The sequence below is a fragment of the Leptodactylus fuscus genome, chromosome 4, assembly GCF_031893055.1.
Source record: "Leptodactylus fuscus isolate aLepFus1 chromosome 4, aLepFus1.hap2, whole genome shotgun sequence".
NCBI lineage: Eukaryota > Metazoa > Chordata > Amphibia > Anura > Leptodactylidae > Leptodactylus > Leptodactylus fuscus.
The window spans coordinates 179,335,060-179,358,564 of record NC_134268.1 but is presented as its reverse complement, the minus strand read 5'-3'; the positions used below and the strand labels follow the sequence as shown (position 1 = coordinate 179,358,564).

The 23,505-nt window shown below is 42.4% G+C and overlaps 1 protein-coding gene across 1 annotated transcript in view; it reads right to left on the bottom strand.

The window, feature by feature from the left end:
• The window catches only part of GSDME (gasdermin E), an 89,115-nt gene that overhangs the window by 6,610 nt on the left and 59,000 nt on the right, over window positions 1–23,505 (bottom strand). The window contains exon 9 of the mRNA XM_075271447.1: window positions 2,700–2,773. Within this exon, the coding sequence (XP_075127548.1) occupies window positions 2,700–2,773 (74 nt within the window). The remainder of the gene's footprint in view (window positions 1–2,699; window positions 2,774–23,505) is intronic.

Sequence of the window (23,505 nt, the reverse complement as noted above, 5' to 3'; positions counted from 1 at the left end):
CCATTACAGCCGTATGCAGACACACACAATCCCTGTGGCTCCATATTATTAAAACGTAGACTTTTTTGTGAAGCCGTATACTGGTCCTAGGGAAGAGGTTGTTCATGATATTGGAACAAGTCATGGAGGAATCCGAAAGAAAAAATTAAAGCTCCATAAGACTCTGTATGGAATTGTAGGCCTGGCATAGATGGGCCACAAAGACATCTTTGGGTGCAGTTTTAGGGCTCTGAATAACTCATAGGTTTTAGTGGCATATTAGGTTACCATGCTAACATATGATGATGCTGTCACATTTTTCACTTCTATCACAACTTAATCCCTACAAAGTCTGTATTCATGGCTTGAACCTTGAGCGCCCTAGGTTTAATGGCCTAACCAATCTATAAAACAATAAGTAAACAGTAAATGAAATCTGTGTGTGCATGCAATGAAATGTCATATGGCCGTCATCTGCCTTTCTAGATAACAATGATATTTGTCTCAGTGATATCCTTGAGGAAATCTCATAAGCAGACAAGCTGCGGTTTGATCTTCTCTGCATACTAAATGCTTGTTCTCTGGCCAGAACTGCGCGGCCTCGCTGCACTAACCGAATAAAGACAAATCACAACACACACACTGCAAATGCATACTGAGCATTATTGGGGCTTTCAGTCTCTGCCAAGTCTATTTTAGTAGTGTTCCTTCCCTTTGTGACCCAATTATGAGTTGCACATTTATCCTCATTTTAGTACAGTCCGTGGTTTACGTTCACGAGGTAAACCTTGGGCATTTTTGTAGTCTTTTATGCAACTCTTCATATATTTCTGTGTCCTGTATTACTAGAAGCTCACAGAAAATAGCTTTTTTTTCCACTTAAAGGGAGTTTTCAAATACAGAATATTGATGGCCTATGATAGGATATCAATATTAGTTTGGTAGGGGCCCCTATGCTGATCAGCTGATTGTGTGGACCACGGTGCTTGGGACGTGCAAACATTTCTATATTCAAACTGTTTTCAAGGCAATTTTGGAGACACTGTAACCATTGGAACCCACAAGCCGACTCCAAGACATGTTGTAAAGCCCTGAAAGGAACATCTGCCAAGGTATATAGCAATATGGAGGCTACAACATATGGAAAATTAGTGAGAGATCCCCTGTGCATGCCGTAGTTCTAGCCATATTGTCTACCTGTTTGCTCTTGGCAAGAGCAATTTTAAAGGGGTTGGCCACTTTCAGACCAATATTGACAAACAAATGTACAATAAAAAGATATACAATTTTCCAATATCCTTTCTGTATCAATTCTTCACGGTTTTCTAGATTTTGGCTAGCTGTCATTCATTCTGTTACTTCTAGAGGATAAAACTCTGACCATGGTCAGAGTTTGGTCAGAGTTTTATCCTCTAGAAGTAACAGAATGAATGACAGCAAGCAGAGATCTAGAAAACCGTGAGGAATTGATATAGTAAGTATATTGGAAAATTGTATATCTTTTTATTGTACATTTGTTTGTCAATATTCGTCTGAAAGTGGCCAACCCCTTTAAGGGGATCTCCTTCCTCAAACCCCCACTGGAACATATTTTTACACTGACTGATAAATTGAAATTTAGGAGCTGGACTTGTACCGAACGTCTATCCTCAGAGAACAACCCCTTTAATGAAATGGATGCACAGAAATCTATGGCCTTGTGCATAAAAATGTATGTTTACAATAAGCTTTAAAGGGGTTATCTCACCAATGCCAAAACACTACTAAAACATGGCCTGTTGGGTTGCATCTGAGAGCACCAAGTAAGGCTCTGACTTTGGTGGTGGAAGCCACAGCCAGCCGGACATTACTCCTGTGGCGGGGCAATTTTTCAGATAAATGGTTGTATATGTAATACAAAGATGCCTGGAGTCCATCAGGACGGATGTCACTCCTACACAATGCATTGGGATTGGGGTTGTATTACTGATCAGATAAGAAATGAAATCTACACAGTCCAGTCATATTAATGTGACCACATCCTACTTTTGACGTCAACCAAATTGCAGAAGGCACGTGTCATCAGCCATCATTGCGAAAGGCACAATGGATCAACACAAGTACGCATCTATCCTTGCGGACCATGTTCACCCCTACATGCAAAATATTTTTCCTCAGGATGATGGAATCTACCAGCAGGACAATGCGATGTGTCATAAAGCTCGCAGTGTACGTGCATGGTTCGAGGAACACCAGGATGAGTTTACCGTACTCCCTTGGCCAGCAAATTCCCTGGACTTGAACCCAATCGAGACTGTGGGACCACCTAGATCGGGTTGTTCACGCCATGGATGCTCAACCGCGTAACCTAACGCAGCTGGACATGGCACTGGAGTTGGCATGGCTCAACATCCCAGTGAATATCATCACAACATCCCCTCTCTTCCTGTACGTCTCGTAGCGGTCCGCTCTGCCAAAGGTGGTTATTCTGGATAGTGACAGGTGGTCACATTAATGTGACTGGACTGTGTATAAGAAACAGTTCCAATATGTCTTCAGAAATATTTCATTTTGCATTTGGAAACCATTTTTTTGTTGTCCAAGAATATAGAAGATGTGAATAATAGAAACTTTTTGCTGAGACTTTCTTCTTGCAGAGAGATTAACGCCTCGAATACAATGGACACAAAGAATCCCATAGCTTGCCACCTTTACTTTTTCCACATGCCTTTTATACTCACCAAGGTACAAAGTGCTGGCAGGAGATGTAGTTTACAGCATGCACCAAGTATTGTCAAGGCAGCGTCTGGCATCTCTGTAAGAAGCACACATTTTAATATCAGAGTACATATCACTGCAACAACTCTAGAGCAGATACGCTATGATTTATGACATGACGGAGGAAGTAGTGCTGGAGATTCGGAGGTAATAAATGAATTCTTGCAATTTTAATGTACCGCAAGTATCATGTAGGCTCACAGTCTGGAATACAGAAACACTGCAGACATTTACATGAGAATAAGTAAGGAACGTGTCAGACCTGAGGCTGCCTAGTAATGAGGCACAACTTAAGGGCCTTTTACGCTGGGCCATGATAGGATGAACGATACCTACACGAAGGTTTGTTTCCCATCATTGCCTGCCCAGCGATCGAATGATAAGCCATAAAACACTTGTTTGTTATTCATCTCATCTTTTATGCGGCCAAACCATTTATCATTTGTCAGTAGCACATCCCCTCTGGGAATAAGAGGCCGACATAAAAGTAATGGTATTACAGGAGAGGAGAAACAAACAATTTCTTCCAATAATTGTGACATGAAAATGCAAGTAAACAAGTGTCGGTCAACTGGCTGGATCATTGATCTGTTTATCTTCTCGTGGAAAAGACCCCTTAGGCTGCATTCAGGCCGTCTATTATGGTATTACAGTAGCAAATCCCTTTCTAACTGTGGGTCTAAGGACTCAAACTAACATAGGGATTGTTGATACAACTAGGCTGGGTCATTAGATCCAAAGTCAAGATGAGATATGGGACCATAACATGGCCCCTATAATAAGGAGTGGAGAACCCCTAAGCCAGTATGGATTTTGCATGGCATGCACTTTCAGAATGGAAATGATAGCAAGGGTTAAAAAAAAGTCACAAAGCATACATATAAAGTGGGCTACTTCAAAGAACCTCTTTGGATGTAGGCTTGCACCCATCCTTCTGTTTCTTCATGTAATCCCATACAGACTGGATGATGTTGAAATTGGGGCTCTGCGGTGTTATACCATCACTTCCTGGACGTTTTGTTCTTATTTACACTTAAGATACTTCTTAATAACATTGGCTGTATGTCTGGGGACATCGCCCTTCTGTGTCTTCAATGTGAAGGTGAACAAGGAGTCCTGGAAGTGATGCTATAACCCCAAAGAGCCCTGATCTCCCATCATCCAGTCTGTCTGGGATTACATGAAGAAACAGAAGGATTGGAGCAAGTTTATATCCACAGAAGATCTGGGATTAGTTCTTCAAGATGTTAGGAACAACCTTTCGGATGAGTTCCCTCAAAATCTGTCTGCAAGTGCAGGGACATAGCTGGAGGGAAGACAACAAAGTCCCTGGATCTGAATGCCAGAAGGGGTGCCAATAAGCCTTGTTACCTAGGTCAAAGCAGAAAACTGAAAATGGAAAGCTGAACTTTTGCTCCAGGCACATGAAAGTCTATAGCCAGCTTTAACAAGTAAGTCTAGGAGAATTGATGATAAAGTATATATCGTTTTTTTTTTTTTTTACGTATATACACATACAATTGTATATGGTAATGTGGTAGTACAACAAAGTTACATCTGCTTTCAAGATATATATTGCATTTAGTAGTTACTTTTTAATTAAAATAAATAGTTAAGTATTATTATATTACTTTTATTAATGCCAAAACATAACATTTTCATATCTCATACACTGAGAGAAAACAAGATAAATGTACAGAAAGTCAGAAATAGTAAAATATTCCCATTCCCTTCTCCTCTTCGACTTCTAGCGGAAGAATTTTGCAAAGTTCTGTGCAGTCACTTTGACCCTCCATGACACAAGATATTAAGAGTAAGCCAGAGAGGGCCAATAAGTATATATAAAAACCATTTGTCTTTACTACATGAGGCAAGTACCTACAGTAGTGCAAGGGGACGTTTCAATAGACAATTAATTCCCTGTGGTAACAGTATCTCTCAATAACATGACCTTTTCCTTTATGTGTGGGGCTTCTCCCTTAAAATAAAGCCCATTTGCAGGCATATAACATTATTCAATTTAGCTTTTTAGTTCCTATAGTTGGAGTGGTCGGATCTAGCCAGTGAAAGACCAGGAGCTTTCTAGCTTGGAAGATGATGCGGGAGCTCTTCTATATCTGTCCCACGCTTTGCTTGCAACTGGAAACCGTATACCTCCCTAAACAGGGCCAAGACTGACTGCCAGATTGGAAGGAATTTTTTCCCCTGAAATGGGGTAATTGACCGGAGCCTCATGGTTTTTTGCCTTCCTCTGGATCAACACTGCAGGGATTGTAGGGTTATAGATTGGAGTTGATGGACTGATGTCTTCATCCAACCTCATCTACTATGTAACTAAGACACCATTCCAGTATATGTCCTTAGGATGTGCACTTCCACAGCGGACCCATTGGGAACAGCGTAGGTGTTAGCTATAATGTGTCAGTCCCCTGCTGTTCTGTAAGCGGTCCCACATCAGCATCCCATTACGTCTTGGTGTGAATCGGGAACTGAGCCAAATGGGACATTAGCAGTTGACTATAAATAGTAGAAGGAAAAAGTGTGTTTTTGTACCGTGTTAGCCAGTGGGTATGAAATATAAAAAACAAAAAACTTGAGAGTCTTCAGTAGGTGATACCTTTTTTTAATGGCTAACTAATAATGATGACAGATTACAAGCTTCCGAGATTCTCGGCCTCTTCTTCAGGTATAATATACTATACCTGAGCAAGAGGCCGAGAGCCTTGAAAGCTTGTAATGTCATCATTATTAGATAGCCTTTAAAAAAGGTATCACCTAATGAAGACTCTCAAGTTTTTTGTTTTTTATATATAAATAGTGGAGATTAGACCTTTAGTCACCCTGACAGAAGGAAGAGAGTCAATAAGGAAGTGAGTGGTAACAGATATGAGTTGTGCACTACTGTATACCTATGCCAGACTAGCAAATATTGATAAAAGAGCAGCCATTGTAGCTGGTCAAAGCTCTTAAAGGCCCCTTCCCGCACAGGCTGGGTAAACATACATATTTCCTTCTCCTTCCAACTCTGAAAGTCAGATTATATAATTCTCATCATTTGGGAATATGGCATGCGCTGGTTATATCCCACAATGTCAAGTAGAGACGCTCACTGTCTCTGTCCTTGTATAGCAATGCAAATATCGAGGTGCAAAACAGAATTGGGTAATTCCATCCAGGCCACCCGATCCTGAAGTTAAACAAGAACTTTCTAATCACTACCAAAGTACCTTATTCCTATCAAAACACGTCAAAACTCCTCTCTATATGTCGTGAATGGTCATGGGGCCTTTTAGGAGTGAATGAGCAAGGGACAACTAGTATGGAACATACTCTCCTCTACTTACTGTGTGTAATGTATGGTAGCTGGTCTCCAGACACAAGCTCAGAGAGAAATGAAAACTACAGAGAAATTGAAAACTGCTAAAAAACTAAGTTACAGAACGGCCATAAACAATACACTCATGGCAGCTTATCCTGAGAAGTCAAATGAAATGTCTTGTACGCTCTAAAGACTGTGGGACAGATTGATATATAACGGCAGCATTATGAGTAATACCATTCTGTACCACTGCTTGCAGAAAGGACTTGCTTTATCTGTAGTATAACTGGGATTACTTTTCTTCAGACATTTCTTTTTTATTATTTTGGGCTGACATTCCAGAGGCCATGGAACCAATTAAAGGTTTACATAAAGTACGTGTACGTGTTTTCTAACCATTAGAGGTAATGAGCAGATATAAAAACCATATAAAACACACTTGGATACCTTTTATGCACAGCATAATTATTTTCCAAAGTCAAAAATCCTAAAAATCTATGTAACATAATGTGAATGAAGCTGGAGAAGAGTAACAGAATGTCTTCCTTCTAAAAGACACAGTGTTTACTAGAGGATGTTGGCAGTACTAGCCACAAGGATGTTAAATTGTGTGCTCTTTGACCCTATTAGAACAACAATTGGCATGTACTGGCTATTATACCTTGGGCAGATGGACTCCCTGGAATGAACTTGGGAACAATTAGCAAAATATTAAGAAGTAGCAATAAAAAGATATGTTAAAAGCCATGAAACAGATACAAATTGTGATTCCACTTGGGGACCATCCAAGAGATGCCCATCTTGCCAAGTGCCATAGCAACACAGCTCTCGCGGCTGTGTGAGTAATATACTCCTCTGTGGCTTGCTAACATTTTCATTGAGATGCTGTTATCCATGTGTAAGCACAGTAGACTCATTTATTCCATCTGTCTTTATAGAAAATGACACCTGGTTACCTACACGAAAACAGTGCCAATCCAGTGCCAGTCGTGCTTGTTGCACATTTCATTGACTTTAGTTCTGCGACTGTATGACTTTCTTTCTATGATGTAACAGCGTGTTAAAGTGAGGTGAGTATTAGTTACATTGTCTTCATTTATCATATATCTAGTAGAGATGAGCGAGTACTATTCGAAACTCCAGTTTCGAATAACACGCAACCATAGGAATGAATGGACGTAGCCGGCACGCACAAGGTTAAGCGGCCCGGCCGCCGGCAAGTGGCCGGCCGGCCGCTTCCATTCATTCCTATGGCTGCGTGCTATTCGAAACTGGAGTTTCGAAAAGTACTCGCTCATCTCTAATATCTAGGTTTCATAATGTTTGGGGTAAATACAGAACTATGTTCAAGATTTGCACACCATCAAGTCTGTAGTTGACTCATAAAACTTAAGTCATAAAACTTAAAGCAAAAAAACAACCTAAGGGCCCCTTCACACAGCGTAAGCGCGCCGCTCATTTAGACACGTATACACGTGTACAAGCGCGGCGCTTCAAAACAGAGCCCATTGATTTCAATGGGAAGCGCGTGTATATGCCGATATACGCGCGGACACGTGTATATGTGTCTAAATGAGTGGCGCGCTTACACCGTGTGAAGGGGCCCTTAGGGTAAGTTCACACAGCGATTTCTGGTCCAGAACCTGAGGGGAGGACATCTCAGTTTCCGGATCAAAAGCCGAGTAGCTCCGTATTAGGCCTAGTCTGGAGGAGGGACTGTCTTCAGGCCGAATCGCGAGGCCACTTGGCCTGAAGAATGAGCATCTCGTCCTTTTTCCGGGAGCTGGAGGAAACGGCTCGCGGAAAAAACTCCTGAGCTGCTCCCATTGACTTTAATGGGAGCCGTCTTTTTGGTCAGGATTTTGAGGCAGATACAGCCTCAAAATCCTGACCAAAAAACTACGTGTGAACGTAGTGTAGGCCCAAAGGCCTGGGCCCTACAGGTCTAAACACCGGTGAAAATCGCAGCATTTTACAGTAACTGCAAAGTGTAATCCCATGCCCACTGTGCGGTAAAAACTGCGGCGCGGACACGCTGTGATTTCCAAAACCGGCGCGGTTTTGGAAATCGCAGCATGTCAGTTATATCTGTGGAAACGCAGGCGTTTCCCCATATATATATATATATATATATATATATATATATATATATATATATATATATATATATATATGATTGTAACAGAAAGTCTGCAGAGGAAAACTCAGCAAACTTTCTGTTTAAAGCGCTGCAGGAAGAATCGCGATGCATTGCCACCGCGGTTTTTCCTGCAACACTTTTTGGCTGCGGGACGTTCCGTGGGGCCTTAGCCTAAAGCACTGAGAAAAAAACTTCAGAAGGTGAAGATCTAAATTCTAAAATGTAACACTTACTTCACTGTTGTGATAAGACACTGGATGTTAACCAAGTTTTAGGGTCAGTGCACGAAGAGTTTTTTGGCACTGATTTTGGCGCTGAATCTGTCTCAAAAGCAGCCTCCCAATAGAGGCTGGAGCCAGTGGTTGGTATAGGCAGTGCTGACAGAAGCAATTGCTGGTTTACGACTTTTCTTATGCTTATTATATTATACTGTATCCAGGAGGCAAATGAAAGACAATCCAGAAAACCAGGACACAGTTAAATATTTTGAAAAGAACCTGGGGTGAAGAGGCCATGCATCGCAGTGATCTGACTGCTGAGGCAATAGTAAAAATAAGTGAGGAGTCCAGCTCTGTATAAAGCTTGGGTACCACAATGCATCTCATCTATTGCTGTATAGAGGAGATGAAAGTCCCAAAGCTTTCCTGTCATCAGTGCAATTCATGCTACAGTGCCAGCAAGGCAGACAACCCACTCTGCATGTCATGTGCGGCCTAGTCTGCTGTATGACAAATAAGCAAGCGGCTGGAGCCGTGGCTCATGGGGTTAATGCTACTACTCCACTAACAACACACAGGTCTGCATGGAAAGGGAATACCGATTTCTGACCATCTATAGAAAAAAAACAAAAACATCACATCTACCTTAGACATCCAAAATAAAAAGGAGTGTGCTACTGATAGGTTAGTATCTACGTATGTGCCAGCAGCTCAGAAAGGTTGTAGTTTATAAAAATAACAGGACTATAAAATCTAATCCCACACGTCTAGGGTGTCCTACACCAAATTCTTCCCCAAGGCTATTAAACTATCACCACCATGTTACAGCATGTTACAGAGCACATTACAGTGATACACAACATATCTGTTATTTATGTCACTTTTGTAGCCCTTATTGTTTGTTACTCCCTACTTCCCAAAACATTAGGACTTTCTCATTTTTCTGATTACGCAGTCATAGGTGGTTTTGATTTTTGCATGACAGGTTGTACTTCAAAATGGTACCATTTATTATTTCTCTAGAATAATACCATAGTATAATACCTTTAGAGCTAGTTCACACGGGGAGCAGTATGGCGCATTTTGGTCCCGATTGTGACGCGTCACAATAGAGCCAAAATGCGCCTGTCACGACTGTTGCGGCTTCCAACAGTCGCGGCTTCCCCCTCCGGAGTAGACTCAAATGAATGGGCTCAGTCCAGAAGGTGCTGCCGTGAGGCGGACGCCGGGGCTGACACAGCCACGGAATCCGCCTGAAGAAAGTACAGCTTGCTGCTTTTTTCTGTGAGCGGTAACATGTCGCTCATGGAAAAAAGTAAGCTAGCGGTCTACATAGACCTCTATTGTGAGGGGGCGGATTATGACGTGGATTCAGCGCCAAAATCCTCCCTCTCTTGCCCCGTGTGAACGAGCCCTTAGAATGAGGTAGAACTGGGGAAAAAAAGTAGTACCCCCATTTTTTTTTTTTTTTTTATAGGAATTGTTTTTTTTACAGCTTTTAGAGGTAAGAGGTAGAGGTGAGATTTATTTTCGGAGAGGGTACGATCACTATGATACCAAATTTATATAGTTTTCATGTTTTAATAACTTTGAATAAGTTTTGAAGAAAAAGGAATTTCTTTGAATCACCATATTGACACCTGTAACTTTTTTTTATATTTCAATGGATGGAGCGTTGTAAGGGGTCTTTTTTTGCAGGACCATATGTAGTTTTATTGATACCATGTTGGGGAATGCATGATGTTTTGATGACTTTTTATTCCATTTTTTTAGGGAAATAAATTGGCAAAAAAAAAAAAAAATTCCAAATCAACAATTTTGATTATTTTTCTTCACTGCTTTGGTGTTCACCATATGGGACAAATGTTTTTATATTTTGGTTAAGTCTGGTTATTTTCGGACCTAATATATTTATATTTCTATAAACTTCTATTTATTTATATGGGATTTAGGGAAAGGGGGGTGATTTAAACTTTTTAGTTTTTTAAAAAAACTTTTAAACTTTTTTTTTTTTTTTAACTTCATAACTAAGAGGACCACAACACAACAAAAACTAACCTAAAACAGATACTCAACAGAAGAAGTCAAAAGAGAGCTCTAAGGGGGCATTCACATGGCGCATCAGCATCCGCGCGGAAATAAAGCCTCCCATTGACTTCAATGGGTTCTATTTTCTACACGTAGCCCATTGAAATCAATGGGAAAGAAAGCCTCCCATTGATTTCACTTGGTTCCGCGCGGAAACCGGAACCCATTGAAGTCAATCGGACGCTTTTCTTTCCGTGCGGATTCCGCGCCTAAATACTTTGTGTGAATGCCTCCTAAAGCTGGCACATACCCATTGTTGGCCAGTGTTATTCTAATTCTACAACGGTTTTAGGCTGCCTTCAAATTGGGGGAATTTATCAATCCCTCTATATCAGAATACTGGCATAGAGGGATAATATTATGGTGCACATTCGGCAAAAGGTCATTTCTTGCACAATGCCAGTTCTTCTTTCTTCGCAATATTGTGCGAATGTAGGTAAGCAGGTAAGGACGCCTCGATCTGACACATACATTATAATTCACAGTATTTTTCTAGCACAAGTTTTAATGGAAATCTACACCAGTTCCTAACTATTCTGGCACATGGGAGTCCACCCGATTTATGAAGAGGATGGTGCTTTATTCAGATTGGTGTACAAAATGCCAATTTTAATGAATCTGTCCCATTGAGTTTAGGATATCCACTCTCCCATACATCTTTTATTTCATCATGTACAGATACTCCTACTTACCAGATACTAGAACAATGCAAAAGGAAAAGATTTTCCAAAAATTTTCAAAGGAACACAGTGTGAAGAAAACCAAAGACAAAGAATTACGTACACAATACTGCAAGTGCTGAGCATAGCCGAACAGTAGCAGATGGCAATAACATCCTTAAGGGAAAATTAAAGACATTTTTAATAAAACCAGCAGACAGAGGGGGTACCATAACCATAATGAACATCTGTGACTATACACCGTAAGAACAAAAGCAGTTCTCAAACACCATACTTTACAAAAACTATAGGGAGAACATACAGATTTGTGGGACTTTCCTTGAAGGCTCTAGTGTAGTCCCTTTTAGCACAAGGGACTTATTTAGTATCTAAAGAAGGAAAGTGGTCAGAGACTAATAAGACTGCTGATAGTTTCAGGGGTGTCCAATTAGTTTTAACAAATGGAAAACCACCGAGAACATTGCCATTGGTACAATAATGATACATATTTATATAGAGTCACATATGTATATATCATGTATACACAATACATAGATTCTAGCTCAAAATACACCACCACAGAATAGGGTATAAGTATAGAAATGGCTAACCATAGCTCTAGGCTCCTGATGAAGTCAGCGAGGTGAAATGTGCATTGGGGTAGCATTGGGGGAATTTATTGTCAACTCATTTGGCACCAGGTCTATTGGTAGGTTTTATACTAACTTTTTAACCATCTGTACGTATATTGAGCTCTAATGGAATAAACAATCGAGTAAGTGCATTACCTGTATATGAGGCAGTGGTTTAAGGGCCTTGATTTGCCATATAAAGCATTTAATGTACATGTATGGTAGTTATTTAGCTTGCTTTTTACTTATCAGTATATCGGTCTTGTATGTTGCCCTATATCCATTATAATATTCTCATACATATAGATATGGTGTCTCTTTCAGGGCTCGTTCACATCTGTGCCCGGGAGTCTGTTCTGCAGGTTTCTGTTTCCCGCACAAAACTGGGCAGGAGACGGAAACCTGCTGGCATCTTTCCAAACCCATTCATTTGAATGGGTTTGAAAAGTGTCCGGCCATGAGCGCCGGTAAGCGTTTTATGCTCTCCGCGGTGAAACCGTTTTTTTTTTTTTTTTAACCAGACACAGAGTCGGACATGCAGTGCTCTGTGTCCGATTTAAAGAAACCGGTTACGCTGCGGAGAGCATAAAACACTCACCGGCGCTCACGGCCGGATTTGGCATGATAGGTTTCCGTCTTCTGCATGCAGAAGACGGAAACCTGAGAACAGAGTGCCGAATGCTGGTGTGAACCTATCATTATGATGCACGCATGTTATTGTGGTTCATTAGAGTAACATCTAATGCTATATGCCAGTGTTTCCCAAACTGTGCGCGCAGACCATCTACAGGTGCTCCGCGATATGTCCATAGTAAGTGGTTAACAATAAAAAAAATAGCTAAATGTGAAGGGTTTCAAAATTAAAATACTGGTTCGCATGCACTCCTAATATTCTACCGGCATGCCACTACGGTCTGTTCGGCAAATATACGAGGCCAGGGGATTAACGCTTCACGGTCAGACGGCACTTCCAAACTGGTCTCAGACCGCCCTTTCCGGCTTAACACGGCTCAATTGTTCTATGGGATCCCATGATTTCTATGTATGCCCCTGAGTGGATGTAATGATGGGCGTTATGTGGTGTTATCTGTAGAGGTATTAACTTTTGTTATACTGTCTGTCTTTGATGTAAATATGTCGACTTCTGCAAAAACAAAACCCCACAAAGCCCACAGAATTTACAAGTGTCAGTAAATTGCTGGATATAGTATTTACTTACATAACAACTTGGATAAAAAGCATGTAATTTTCTGGTTACACATTATGCATACATATTCAGTGTTGCACTATTCACTGTAGTTGATTTTTTTAGAGCTGTGGCAAGTGTCAGGTTGCCGCCGTTGTTTCCAGAGGATATTTCCATTACTATTGATGAAACCATGTTAACACGTGTCTTAGTAACAAGTTTCAAGCATACTCACGGATGTTCATGAGACGTTAATTTTTTTTCATCTTGCTAAAGCATTGTGGAGGGGGAACATGAAACTGGGGGCAGAGATGATGGAGGAGATTAAACTGGGGGCAGAGATGGAGGGGGGACATGAAACTGGGGGCAGAGATGGAGGGGGACATGAAATGGGGGGCAGAGATGGAGGGGGACATGAAACTGGGCACATAGATGGAGGGGGAGACATTAAACAGGGGGCAGAGATCGTGGGGGAGATGAAACTGGGGAAGAGATGGAGGGGGATATTTATTTGTGGCCACTTACACAAGCATACGCAGTATTCTCCTGTAGTTCTATGGAGTTCTTACTGCGCATGCTCATGTAAGCGGTCACAAAAAATGGCCTCCCGCATGTGAAGTCTGCTCTGCCCGAGGCCCGCTGGCAAAGCCGATTGGCGCATGCGTTGAATTTTGACCCCCACACGCCAGAAGTAGACGTGTGAAGAGGCCACTGCTGAAGAAGATGGAGGCGGCGCTAGAGAGAGTTCTCTCGCAGCATTGGGGACGCCCCCAGTGCTGCGAGAGAACTAATTTGCATACCGATAACGAACGGCGACCCAGAAAAGACATCGAAAGGTAGGAGAAGTATAGCCTTTCTTAAGGCTATTCCGACGTGTTAGTGAGAAAAAAAAAAAAGAGTTTTAATGATAGGATCCCTTTAACCTCGGCCATCTTGTGTCACTTGAGTTTGACTTCTTGAAGAGGACAGTACAGTATGTCTTCATTCAGTGCTGAGGCCTTGTTCACATCTTATGTAACTTTCCAAAAATCTCAGTTAGGCTAAGGCCCCACGTAGCGGGAGTCAGTGAAAAAGCGCTGTGGGAAAAACCGTAACAGAAATGCATTGTGGCTTTTCCCGCAGCGCTTTTCACAGAACCTCTGCGGACTTTCTACTTCTATTATACCTATAGGGAAACCTCCAGCATTTCTGTACGTATTATTGACATGCTGCGATTTCCAAAATCACAATTGTTTTGGAATTCGCCGTATTTCCTCAGTGTGTATTTTTCTGCAATGTGTGGATGGGATTTTCTAGAATCCCATCCACTTTGCAGGGACTGTAAAATGCCACCTTTTTTGCCACGTGGGGCCCCGGCCTATGAAGCCCTGTGCAATGAATTTCTTATTCTGATTGCCAAAACAATTCATTACAAGAAAGATAAGAAATCTGCTTCTATGGACAAGGTGTAGCTATGGGCATGTGTGAACCCGGCCTTATAGGTGATCCCTCACATGAACAACCCCTGCTTTACATGAGGATTCCCTGACGGTAAACTGATGGTTATGGGTCTGGCAGCTCATACCCCCACCCATCATCTGTTATAACTGCGTCCTCACCAGGTCACATGTCACAGCTTATTGCTGTATTTCCTTTAGTACATAGAGGAGTAGGTGGTATGTATTACAGTAAAACAGGTCCCTTTAAGTGTGTGTCAAGCATCACGATATCATGGCTTACATATTGGTCTATGATACAGTTTTATATTGGCGCAGTCACTGTTATAAATCTGTAATGCTGTTCATGTACATGAGAGCTTATGGTGCTGATCTGTAAACACCACATGACATCACAGGGCACATGACATCACCGACATTCCATGATGTCACAGTGCGTGTAGAATGTGTACAGCACTTAACCTGAGCCATCCTGTGTCACTTGACAAATAGAAGAGGACGCTGGGGCAACACGGTGGCTCAGTGGTTAGCATTGCAGCCTTGCAACGCTGGAGTCCTGTGTTTCAATCTGCCAGGAACAGCATCTGCAAGGAGTTTGTATGTTCTCCCCGTGATTGCCTGGATTTTCTCCCATACTCCAAAGACATACTGATTGGAAAAAATGTATATTGTGAGCCCTATATGGGGCTCACAATCTACAAAAAAACGTTGGATTCGCTGGACGATGCTGGAGTAGGCAGTAGGCCAGGCCAAATATGATCCAGGGAGATATCCGATCGTCATTTCTGGGGTCAGGAAGGAATTTTTGTCCCCCCCCCCCCCCCCCCCTGAGGTATAACCTCTACGGGGGTTTTGTTTCGCCTTCCTCTAGATCTTCGGGTCCAGTGGCTTTCATCTCAGGACAATGGTAGGACTGGACAAAGTGAACAGAAAAAGTTCTTTGCCATCCATCATGCCTGACCTCCTGACCTCTCAGTCACTGTGACCATTATTTAATTTAAAGGGCCAGTAATAATTTAATTACAATGTTGCCAATTTAATTTTTTTTTTAAAATGTTCGTTGTGGTGTTTGTCTTTTTCTGGATTATTCCTTATATAATAGCACTAGATGTGGCTGCTGTTACTGCCTATAATAAAGTGTAGCTTTACATCACTCTGGTCACTGGGATATTACAATGTCAAATCCTGTTTTAGGTTACATTGCAAAATCCACAGGGTTCAGTGTTATAGGGTTTGGTATCCCTGATGGGGAGAAAAACTGTGCATGTATCCTTCTGTCAGCAAGAGCAACTGAACACAAGAGAGACAGAGGGTCTTACATAAAAATAGGGAATAGACTACGGGCCCTATAACAAAATCTGGAAAGGGGCCCAGTAAGCAATGCCTGCTTTACCAGACAGTGACCCACAGTAATTGACTGCTATATCCTAAGAATATGCAAATCTGTCTTCCATGATGTAAATAGGAAGACAGTGCCTCAGTCATGCAGCCCACTAAGGGGCGATCTGTTTAACATCATGCCCGACCTTCCCAGAGGCCTTTGCTGCAATGATGTGGGATTTTACCAAGTACAGTCTCTTAGCCGAGGACAGCTGTTTCGATCTATTTGGATCTCTTCAGCCCAGCGCAGAGAAGACTGACTTGGCAGAGGTGAGAGGCTTCTAGACAGGGTTAAGGGGATATCGTCACTCCTTAGGGAGAGACCACCATGTAGGTGTGTGGAGTGTTATTAAGCCATAGAGACTTCACTGTGAGGGCTCATGGGAAGAATATGCAAATCTGTCTTCTATGATGTAAATAGGAAGACAGTGCCTCAGTCATGCAGCCCACTAGGGGGCGCTCCCAATTTCTGCTATATCCTAAGTCAGTCTATGTAAAGGAGATAGATGGAGTGATTTGCTCCAAATGTATTAAAAGGTGATGTATCTAAACCATCAGAGAATCCCATGTATTCCTGCTATGAGCAAGTGCACACAATGCCTGCTTCTTCCCTGTAGTAGGTATATATAAGATGCAAGGTCTTGGTCGCTCTGGGTTCCTAGCAGTTAGGGGGAGCTTAGTGGTTGCAAGGAATACCAAGTCTTTAGCCTGGAGGATCTTCCTGGATAACTCAGTTGGTGTTAGCCACTGACTAGCGGGCTGTTTAGTGTCTCATAGAGCACCTTCTGCTCTGTAGGTTAGGTAGCGGCCATTAGGATTAACAGGCAGTCGCGCGTCATATTTATATTTCCATGTACGGGGAGGCATAGGGCGTTTTTCTTTGCGGGTCCAGGTGTACTTTTTAGTTATACCATTTTGGGGAATGTCTATTGCTTTGATCACTTTTTATTCAAACTTTTATCAGAGGTGAAGCAGCAAAAAAACTAAATATACACTCACCGGCCACTTTATTAGGTACACCATGCTAGTAACGGGTTGGACCCCCTTTTGCCTTCAGAACTGCCTCAATTCTTCGTGGCATAGATACAACAAGGTGCTGGAAGCATTCCTCAGAGATTTTGGTCCATATTGACATGATGGCATCACACAGTTGCCGCAGATTTGTCGGCTGCACATCCATGATGTGAATCTCCCGTTCCACCACATCCCAAAGATGCTCTATTGGATTGAGATCTGGTGACTGTGGAGGCCATTGGAGTACAGTGAACTCATTGTCATGTTCAAGAAACCAGTCTGAGATGATTCCAGCTTTATGACATGGCATTGCATTATCCTGCTGAAAGTAGCCATCAGATGTTGGGTACATTGTGGTCATAAAGGGATGGACATGGTCAGCAACAATACTCAGGTAGGCTTTGGCGTTGCAACGATGCTCAATTGGTACCAAGGGTCCCAAAGAGTGCCAAGAAAATATTCCCCACACCATGACACCACCACCACCAGCCTGAACCGTTGATACAAGGCAGGATGGATCCATGCTTTCATGTTGTTGACGCCAAATTCTGACCCTACCATCCGAATGTCGCAGCAGAAATCGAGACTCATCAGACCAGGCAATGTTTTTCCAATCTTCGATTGTCCAATTTTGATGAGCTTGTGCAAATTGTAGCCTCAGTTTCCTGTTCTTAGCTGAAAGGAGTGGCACCCGGTGTGGTCTTCTGCTGCTGTAGCCCATCTGCCTCAAAGTTCGACGTACTGTGCGTTCAGAGATGCTCTTCTGGCTACCTTGGTTGTAACGGGTGGCTATTTGAGTCACTGTTGCCTTTCTATCAGCTTGAACCAGTCTGGCCATTCTCCTCTGACCTCTGGCATCAACAACGCATTTCCGCCCACAGAACTGCCGCTCACTGGATGTTTTTTCTTTTTCGGACCATTCTCTGTAAACCCTAGAGATGGTTGTGCGTGAAAATCCCAGTAGATCAGCAGTTTCTGAAATACTCAGACCAGCCCTTCTGGCACCAACAACCATGCCACGTTCAAAGGCACTCAAATCACCTTTCTTCCCCATACTGCTGCTCGGTTTGAACTGCAGGAGATTGTCTTGAGCATGTCTACATGCCTAAATGCACTGAGTTGCCGCCATGTGCTGATTAGAAATGAAGTGTTAACGAGCAGTTGGACAGGTGTACCTAATAAAGTGGCCGGTGAGTGTATATTAGGATATGTGGAATATAGATTGATGTCACTATAAACTAGACAAGCAACCTGTTCATTCCATGTCTATGAAACACAGGGATGATAGTGGTGATTTCTCTGTAAGGTCGGGGCCCCTTGTGGCGTAAACACAGAAGCAAAACTGTAGTGTTTTACAGCTAGTTTTACTAGCGAATCCCATCCACACATTGCAGAAAAATATGCATAGCGTAAATAGTGCAATTTCCAAAACTATCGCGATTTTGGAAATTCCAGCATGTCAATTATACCTACAGAAATGAAACACAAAATGGGCGCCCTCCGGAAAATAATAAAATGTAACTTCTATTAGAACTATTAAAATAATGGTGGGTAAGGTGTGGCCCCATTAGAATGAAGCCCTCACCTGGACACGCTTCTAATTCTGCTAAGAGCAGAATCCTGTTGGGATGATGGAAAAACTGGTAGGGGGGATTCCACTAAGGGGGACTAGGCAGAGGTGGAAATGGAGAAGTTTTGTACTCTCCCTACCTGCTGCTCTATATTCTGTCAGCAGGACCCATCTCACATGTGTGAGCAACCCCCGTAATAGACAATGGTGTAAGCCCCCCACCCTGATACAAATTATAGGGTGTTGGTTATCAAAGATGAGTGTCTGTTGTGTATTATATTCCACAGACCACCTTGATTAGGGAGTATTTAAAACCATAGTTAGGCCCTGTTCTCATGGAGTAACGCGCCGCTCATTCTGACACGTAAACACGTGTCAGAGCGAGGCGCTTCAAAACAGATCCAATTGACTTCAATGGGTGCCGGCTTACACGCACTACACATTGAAATCAATGGTAGGCTTTATAACTCATTGATTTCAATGTGTAGCGCGCGTAATCCGGCACCCATTGAAGTCAATGGGATCTGTTTTGAAGCGCCTCACTCTGACACGTGTTTATGTATCTAAATGAGCAGCGCGTTACTCCGTGGGAACGGGGCCTTACTGTGGATTAGCCACTGGCAGCTTGTGATGTGTAAATTAGGGGCAGCATTTATGGCAGGATTACATAGGAGGGTGTAAGTCTTCAATAGAACTGGAGGCAGATATCACACGATAGAACCACTTCTAATTTTTACACTTTTGTTTGTTGTTCTGGCATATTCTGAGAGAGAATGTGCTGGAATCTGCAGGTTGTGGGTTCAACACACCAGAGGAGCCTGATAATTGCTACCATCTGGCAATGCTGGCATCCTCCTTGTCTACTTTTGATGTCTTGTCTATGTTGTTTCATTAGTATTTATTGTTTCCTCCCACCTGTTCTGTTTGCTACTCCCTAGAATCTCCCTATTTAACCACATGAGGACCGCCGTACGTAAATTTACGGCCTCATGTGCTGGTACCTAAAGACCGGACTATTGCCGAAATACGTCCGGCCTTTAGGTACCTTTCTGGCGGGGGGAGGGGTGCGGGGGGGGACAGGGGTTAGGTGTTACTAACACCTAACCCCTTCCTCCATAACGTCCAGTCGGAACTGAGTCCGACTGGACGTGTTAACCCTTTCGATCGCGCCGTCAAACATCGCGGCGCGATCGAAAGGGATCCGCCGACAGGTTAACCAGATCGGCACCCCCCGCGGCGAGATCGGGGGGTGCCGATGTCAGTAGAAGGTAGTCTGGGGTCTGGCCAGTGACCCCAGACTACCGGAGCCCCCACATACCTGGTGATCCTGCCAGGCGGTGGAGGAAGTGAGCGATGTGTCTCACTTCCTCTGCAGCTTACAGGACACGAGCAGGCTCATGTCCTGCTCGTGTCCTGTCTGCTACTGTGTAGAATCAGCTGATGCTTTCATCAAAGCATCAACTGATTCAAGTGTCCTAAAGGGACACATGAAAAAGTTAAAAAAAAGTTAAAAAAAAAAAAATAAAGTGTATGAAAAAAGTAATAAAGTTCTAAAGTCCAAAAATCCCTTTTTTCTATACAAAATGAATTATATAAAAAAAAGCACTAAAAATTAAAAAAAGCAATGCATATTTGGTACCGCCGCGTCCGTAACAACCTGTACAATAAAACTGAAATAATATTTAATGTACACGGTGAACGTCGGAAAAAAAAACCGGAAAAAACTCGCCGGAAATAATGATTTTTTGCCATCTCATCCTACAAAATATGCTATAAAAAGTGATCAAAAAGTCATATTCACCCCACAACAGTGCCAATAAAAAGCGCACATTTTCCCGCAAAAAATAAGCCCTCAACCAACACTGTCAACCGAAAAATAAAAATGTTACGCCTCTCAGAAGATGGCGATGCAAAAATCACTGATTTATGTCCCCAAATGTGTTTTTGTTCTGCAGACTTAGTATCGCATAAAAAAATAACATAAATGAGGTATCGCCGTAACCGTACCGACCCGCAGAATAAAGGACACATGTTACTTATGCTGTACGCTGCATGGCGAAAAATTTTAAATGTAAAACTCAATGCAGGATTGATTTTTTTTTTTTTTTAATCCAGCAAGAAAGAGTTAATAAAATGTAATCAGTAAGTTGTAGGCACCCAAAGATGGTGCCATTACAAAATGCATCTCATCCTGCAAACAACAAGCCCTTATATGGCCATGTCACCAGAAAAATAAAGAAAATATAGCATCTAGCAATGTCAAGGCAAAACCCCCCAAAAATCGCCAAATTATTAGAACACAACTGGCTGCGGCAGGTAGGGAATATATAAGCTGTGCGAGCGAATATCAGGGGACACCCCAGATTTACAGCTTATGAGCGAAAAAACACCAGAAGTGACCCCCAAAGTGACCCCCAGAGTGACTCCCCCAATCATAGGAGCTACTGGGACATAGTAGGGAATTTGGTGTCTGCAATGTTCTCCGCACAGCTTATATATTCCCTCTTCGCCATCCGCTGTGCAGTCACGTCCGGATACTAATACTCACTACACCCCCTGATAAATTCTTTGAGGGGTGCAGTTTTCAAAATGGGGTCACTCCTTTGGGGAATCCACTTTTCTGGTTCCTTACAGGCTCTACAAACATGACATGGCATCCAGATACCAAACATCAAAATCTGTACTCCAAAAGCCGCATCGCGCTCCTTCGCTTCTGCGCCCTGCTGTGCGCCCAAACTGCAGTTTATGACACATGTATGACACTGGTGTACCCGTTATATCGGACGTAATGTCATATGTGAGTATAAACTGATATTAGGGCACAGCTGGACGCAAAAGGGAAGAAGGGTTATTGGGTTTTTGGAGCACAGACGGTTTGGTTTTTGGATGCCATGACACTTTTGTAGATCTGAAACGCCAGTAAAGTGGAATCCCCTGATATGAGACCTTATTTTGGAAACTACACCCCTGAAGGATTTCTCCAGGGGTACAGAGAGCATTTTTAACCCCCAAGTGTTGCTATAACTTATTATCCATAAATGAATACGAAGCTGATTGTGAAAGGTGAAAATGACCATTTTTCCAGGAATACGTCATTTCAGTGTGTAATATGTTGTGCCCGCCTTGTATCAGAGATGAACGCTCTAAAAGCTGTTGTGCCCAGGATACCCGCTTACCAGTTTTTGGAGTGTCTCTGCTGACATAAGTTGGGCACAACATATCGGGTACTGAAATGGCGAATCTCTGGAAATTTTTCATTTTTAACTTCTCATTATCAGCTGTGATTTCATTTCTGGAAACTAAATAAATGCAACACTCGGGTTAAAAATGCTCGCTACACCACTTGATAAATCCCATGAGTGGGCTAGTGTCCAAAATGGGGTGACATGTCTGCGGATTCCACTTTATTGGCAATTCAGGGGCTTTGCAAAAGTGGCATGGTGTCCTAAAACCAAACTGTGCTCCAAAAACCAAAATAGCGCTCCTTCCCTTCTGTGCCCGGCTGTGCCCAAACAGCCATTTATACCCACATATGGCATTAAGTCCGTTATCCGGGGTACACCAGTGTCATACATGTGGGCATACACCGCTATTTGGGTACCCAGCAGGGCGCAGATGTGAAGGAGCGATATGTGCTTTTGGAGTGCAGATTTATATTCTTTGTTTTTGGACACCACATCACATTTGCAGAGGCCCTAAAATTGTCCCTACAAAATGGGGTCACTTCTTGGTGAATTCCAGTTTACTGTCACCTGTGTAGTTTCTAAAATGGGGTCACAATGGGGGGTTTCCATTATATTGATACTTTAGGGGCTCAGCTAATGCGACATGGCACCTGAGAACTATTCCAGCCACATCTGCTTTCTAAAAGCCAAATAACGCTCTTTCCATTCTGAGCCCCACCGTATACCCATACAGCAGATTATGGCCACATATGGGGTATTGCCGTGTTAAGAAGAAATTGTGTAACAAACTCTGGGGGGCTTTTAATTCTTCAGCTACTTGCAAAATTAAAAATATGGCGCTAAATGGACGATTAATTGGAAAAAAAAAGTAATTTTTCATTTTTACGTCCCATTGTTAATAAAATCTGTGAATCAGCTGTGAGGCCAAAATGCTCACCAAACCCCTAGATAAATTCTATGAGGGGTGTAGTTTCCAAAATGGGGTCACTTTTAGGGGGTTTCCACTTTATTGGTACACTAGGGGCTCTGCAAATGCGACATGGCACCTGAAAAATATTCCAGCAGAATCTGCCCTTCAAAAGCCAAATAGCGCTCTTTCCATTCTGAGCCCCGCCATGTTCCCATACAGTAGATTATTACCACATATGGGGCATTTCTGTGTTCAGGAGAAATTGTGTAACGAACTTTAGGGAGCTTTTTTTCCTTTATCCTCTTGTGAAAATGAAAAATTTGGGGCTAAATTGACAGTTTGTTGGAAAAAAAGTAAATTTTCATTTTCATGTCCCAATATTAATAAAATCTGTGAAACAGCTGTAGGGTCAAAATGCTCACTCTACCCTTTGATATGTTTTGTGGGGGGTGTAGTTTCCAAAATGGGGTCACTTTTAGGGGGTTTCCACTGTATTGGTACTGTAGGGACTCTGCAAATGCGACATGGCACCTAAAAATTATTCCAGCAAAATCTGCCATCCAAAAGCAAAATAGCGCTCCTTCCATTCTGAGCCCCGCCATGTTCCCATACAGCAGAATATGGCCACATATGGGGTATTGCCGTGTTCAGGATAAATTGTTTAACAAACTTTGGGGGGCTTTTACTCCTTTAACCCCTTGTGAAAATGAAAACTTTGGGGATAAAGTGACATTTTAGTAATTTTTCTTTTACACATTCCAATGTTAGTAAAATCTGTGAAACAACTGTACGGTCTAAATGCTCACTATACCCCTTGATGAATTCCGTGAGGGGTGTAGATTCTAAAATGGGGTCACTTTTGGGGGGTTTCCATTGTTTTGGTACGCTAAGGGCTCTGCAAATGTGACATGGTGCCTGAAAATTATTCCAGCAAAATATGCTGTTCAAACACCCAGTGTCACTCCTTCCCTTCCATGCACTGCCGTGTGCCCAAAAATCAGTTTACACCCACATGTGGGGTATTTCTGTGCA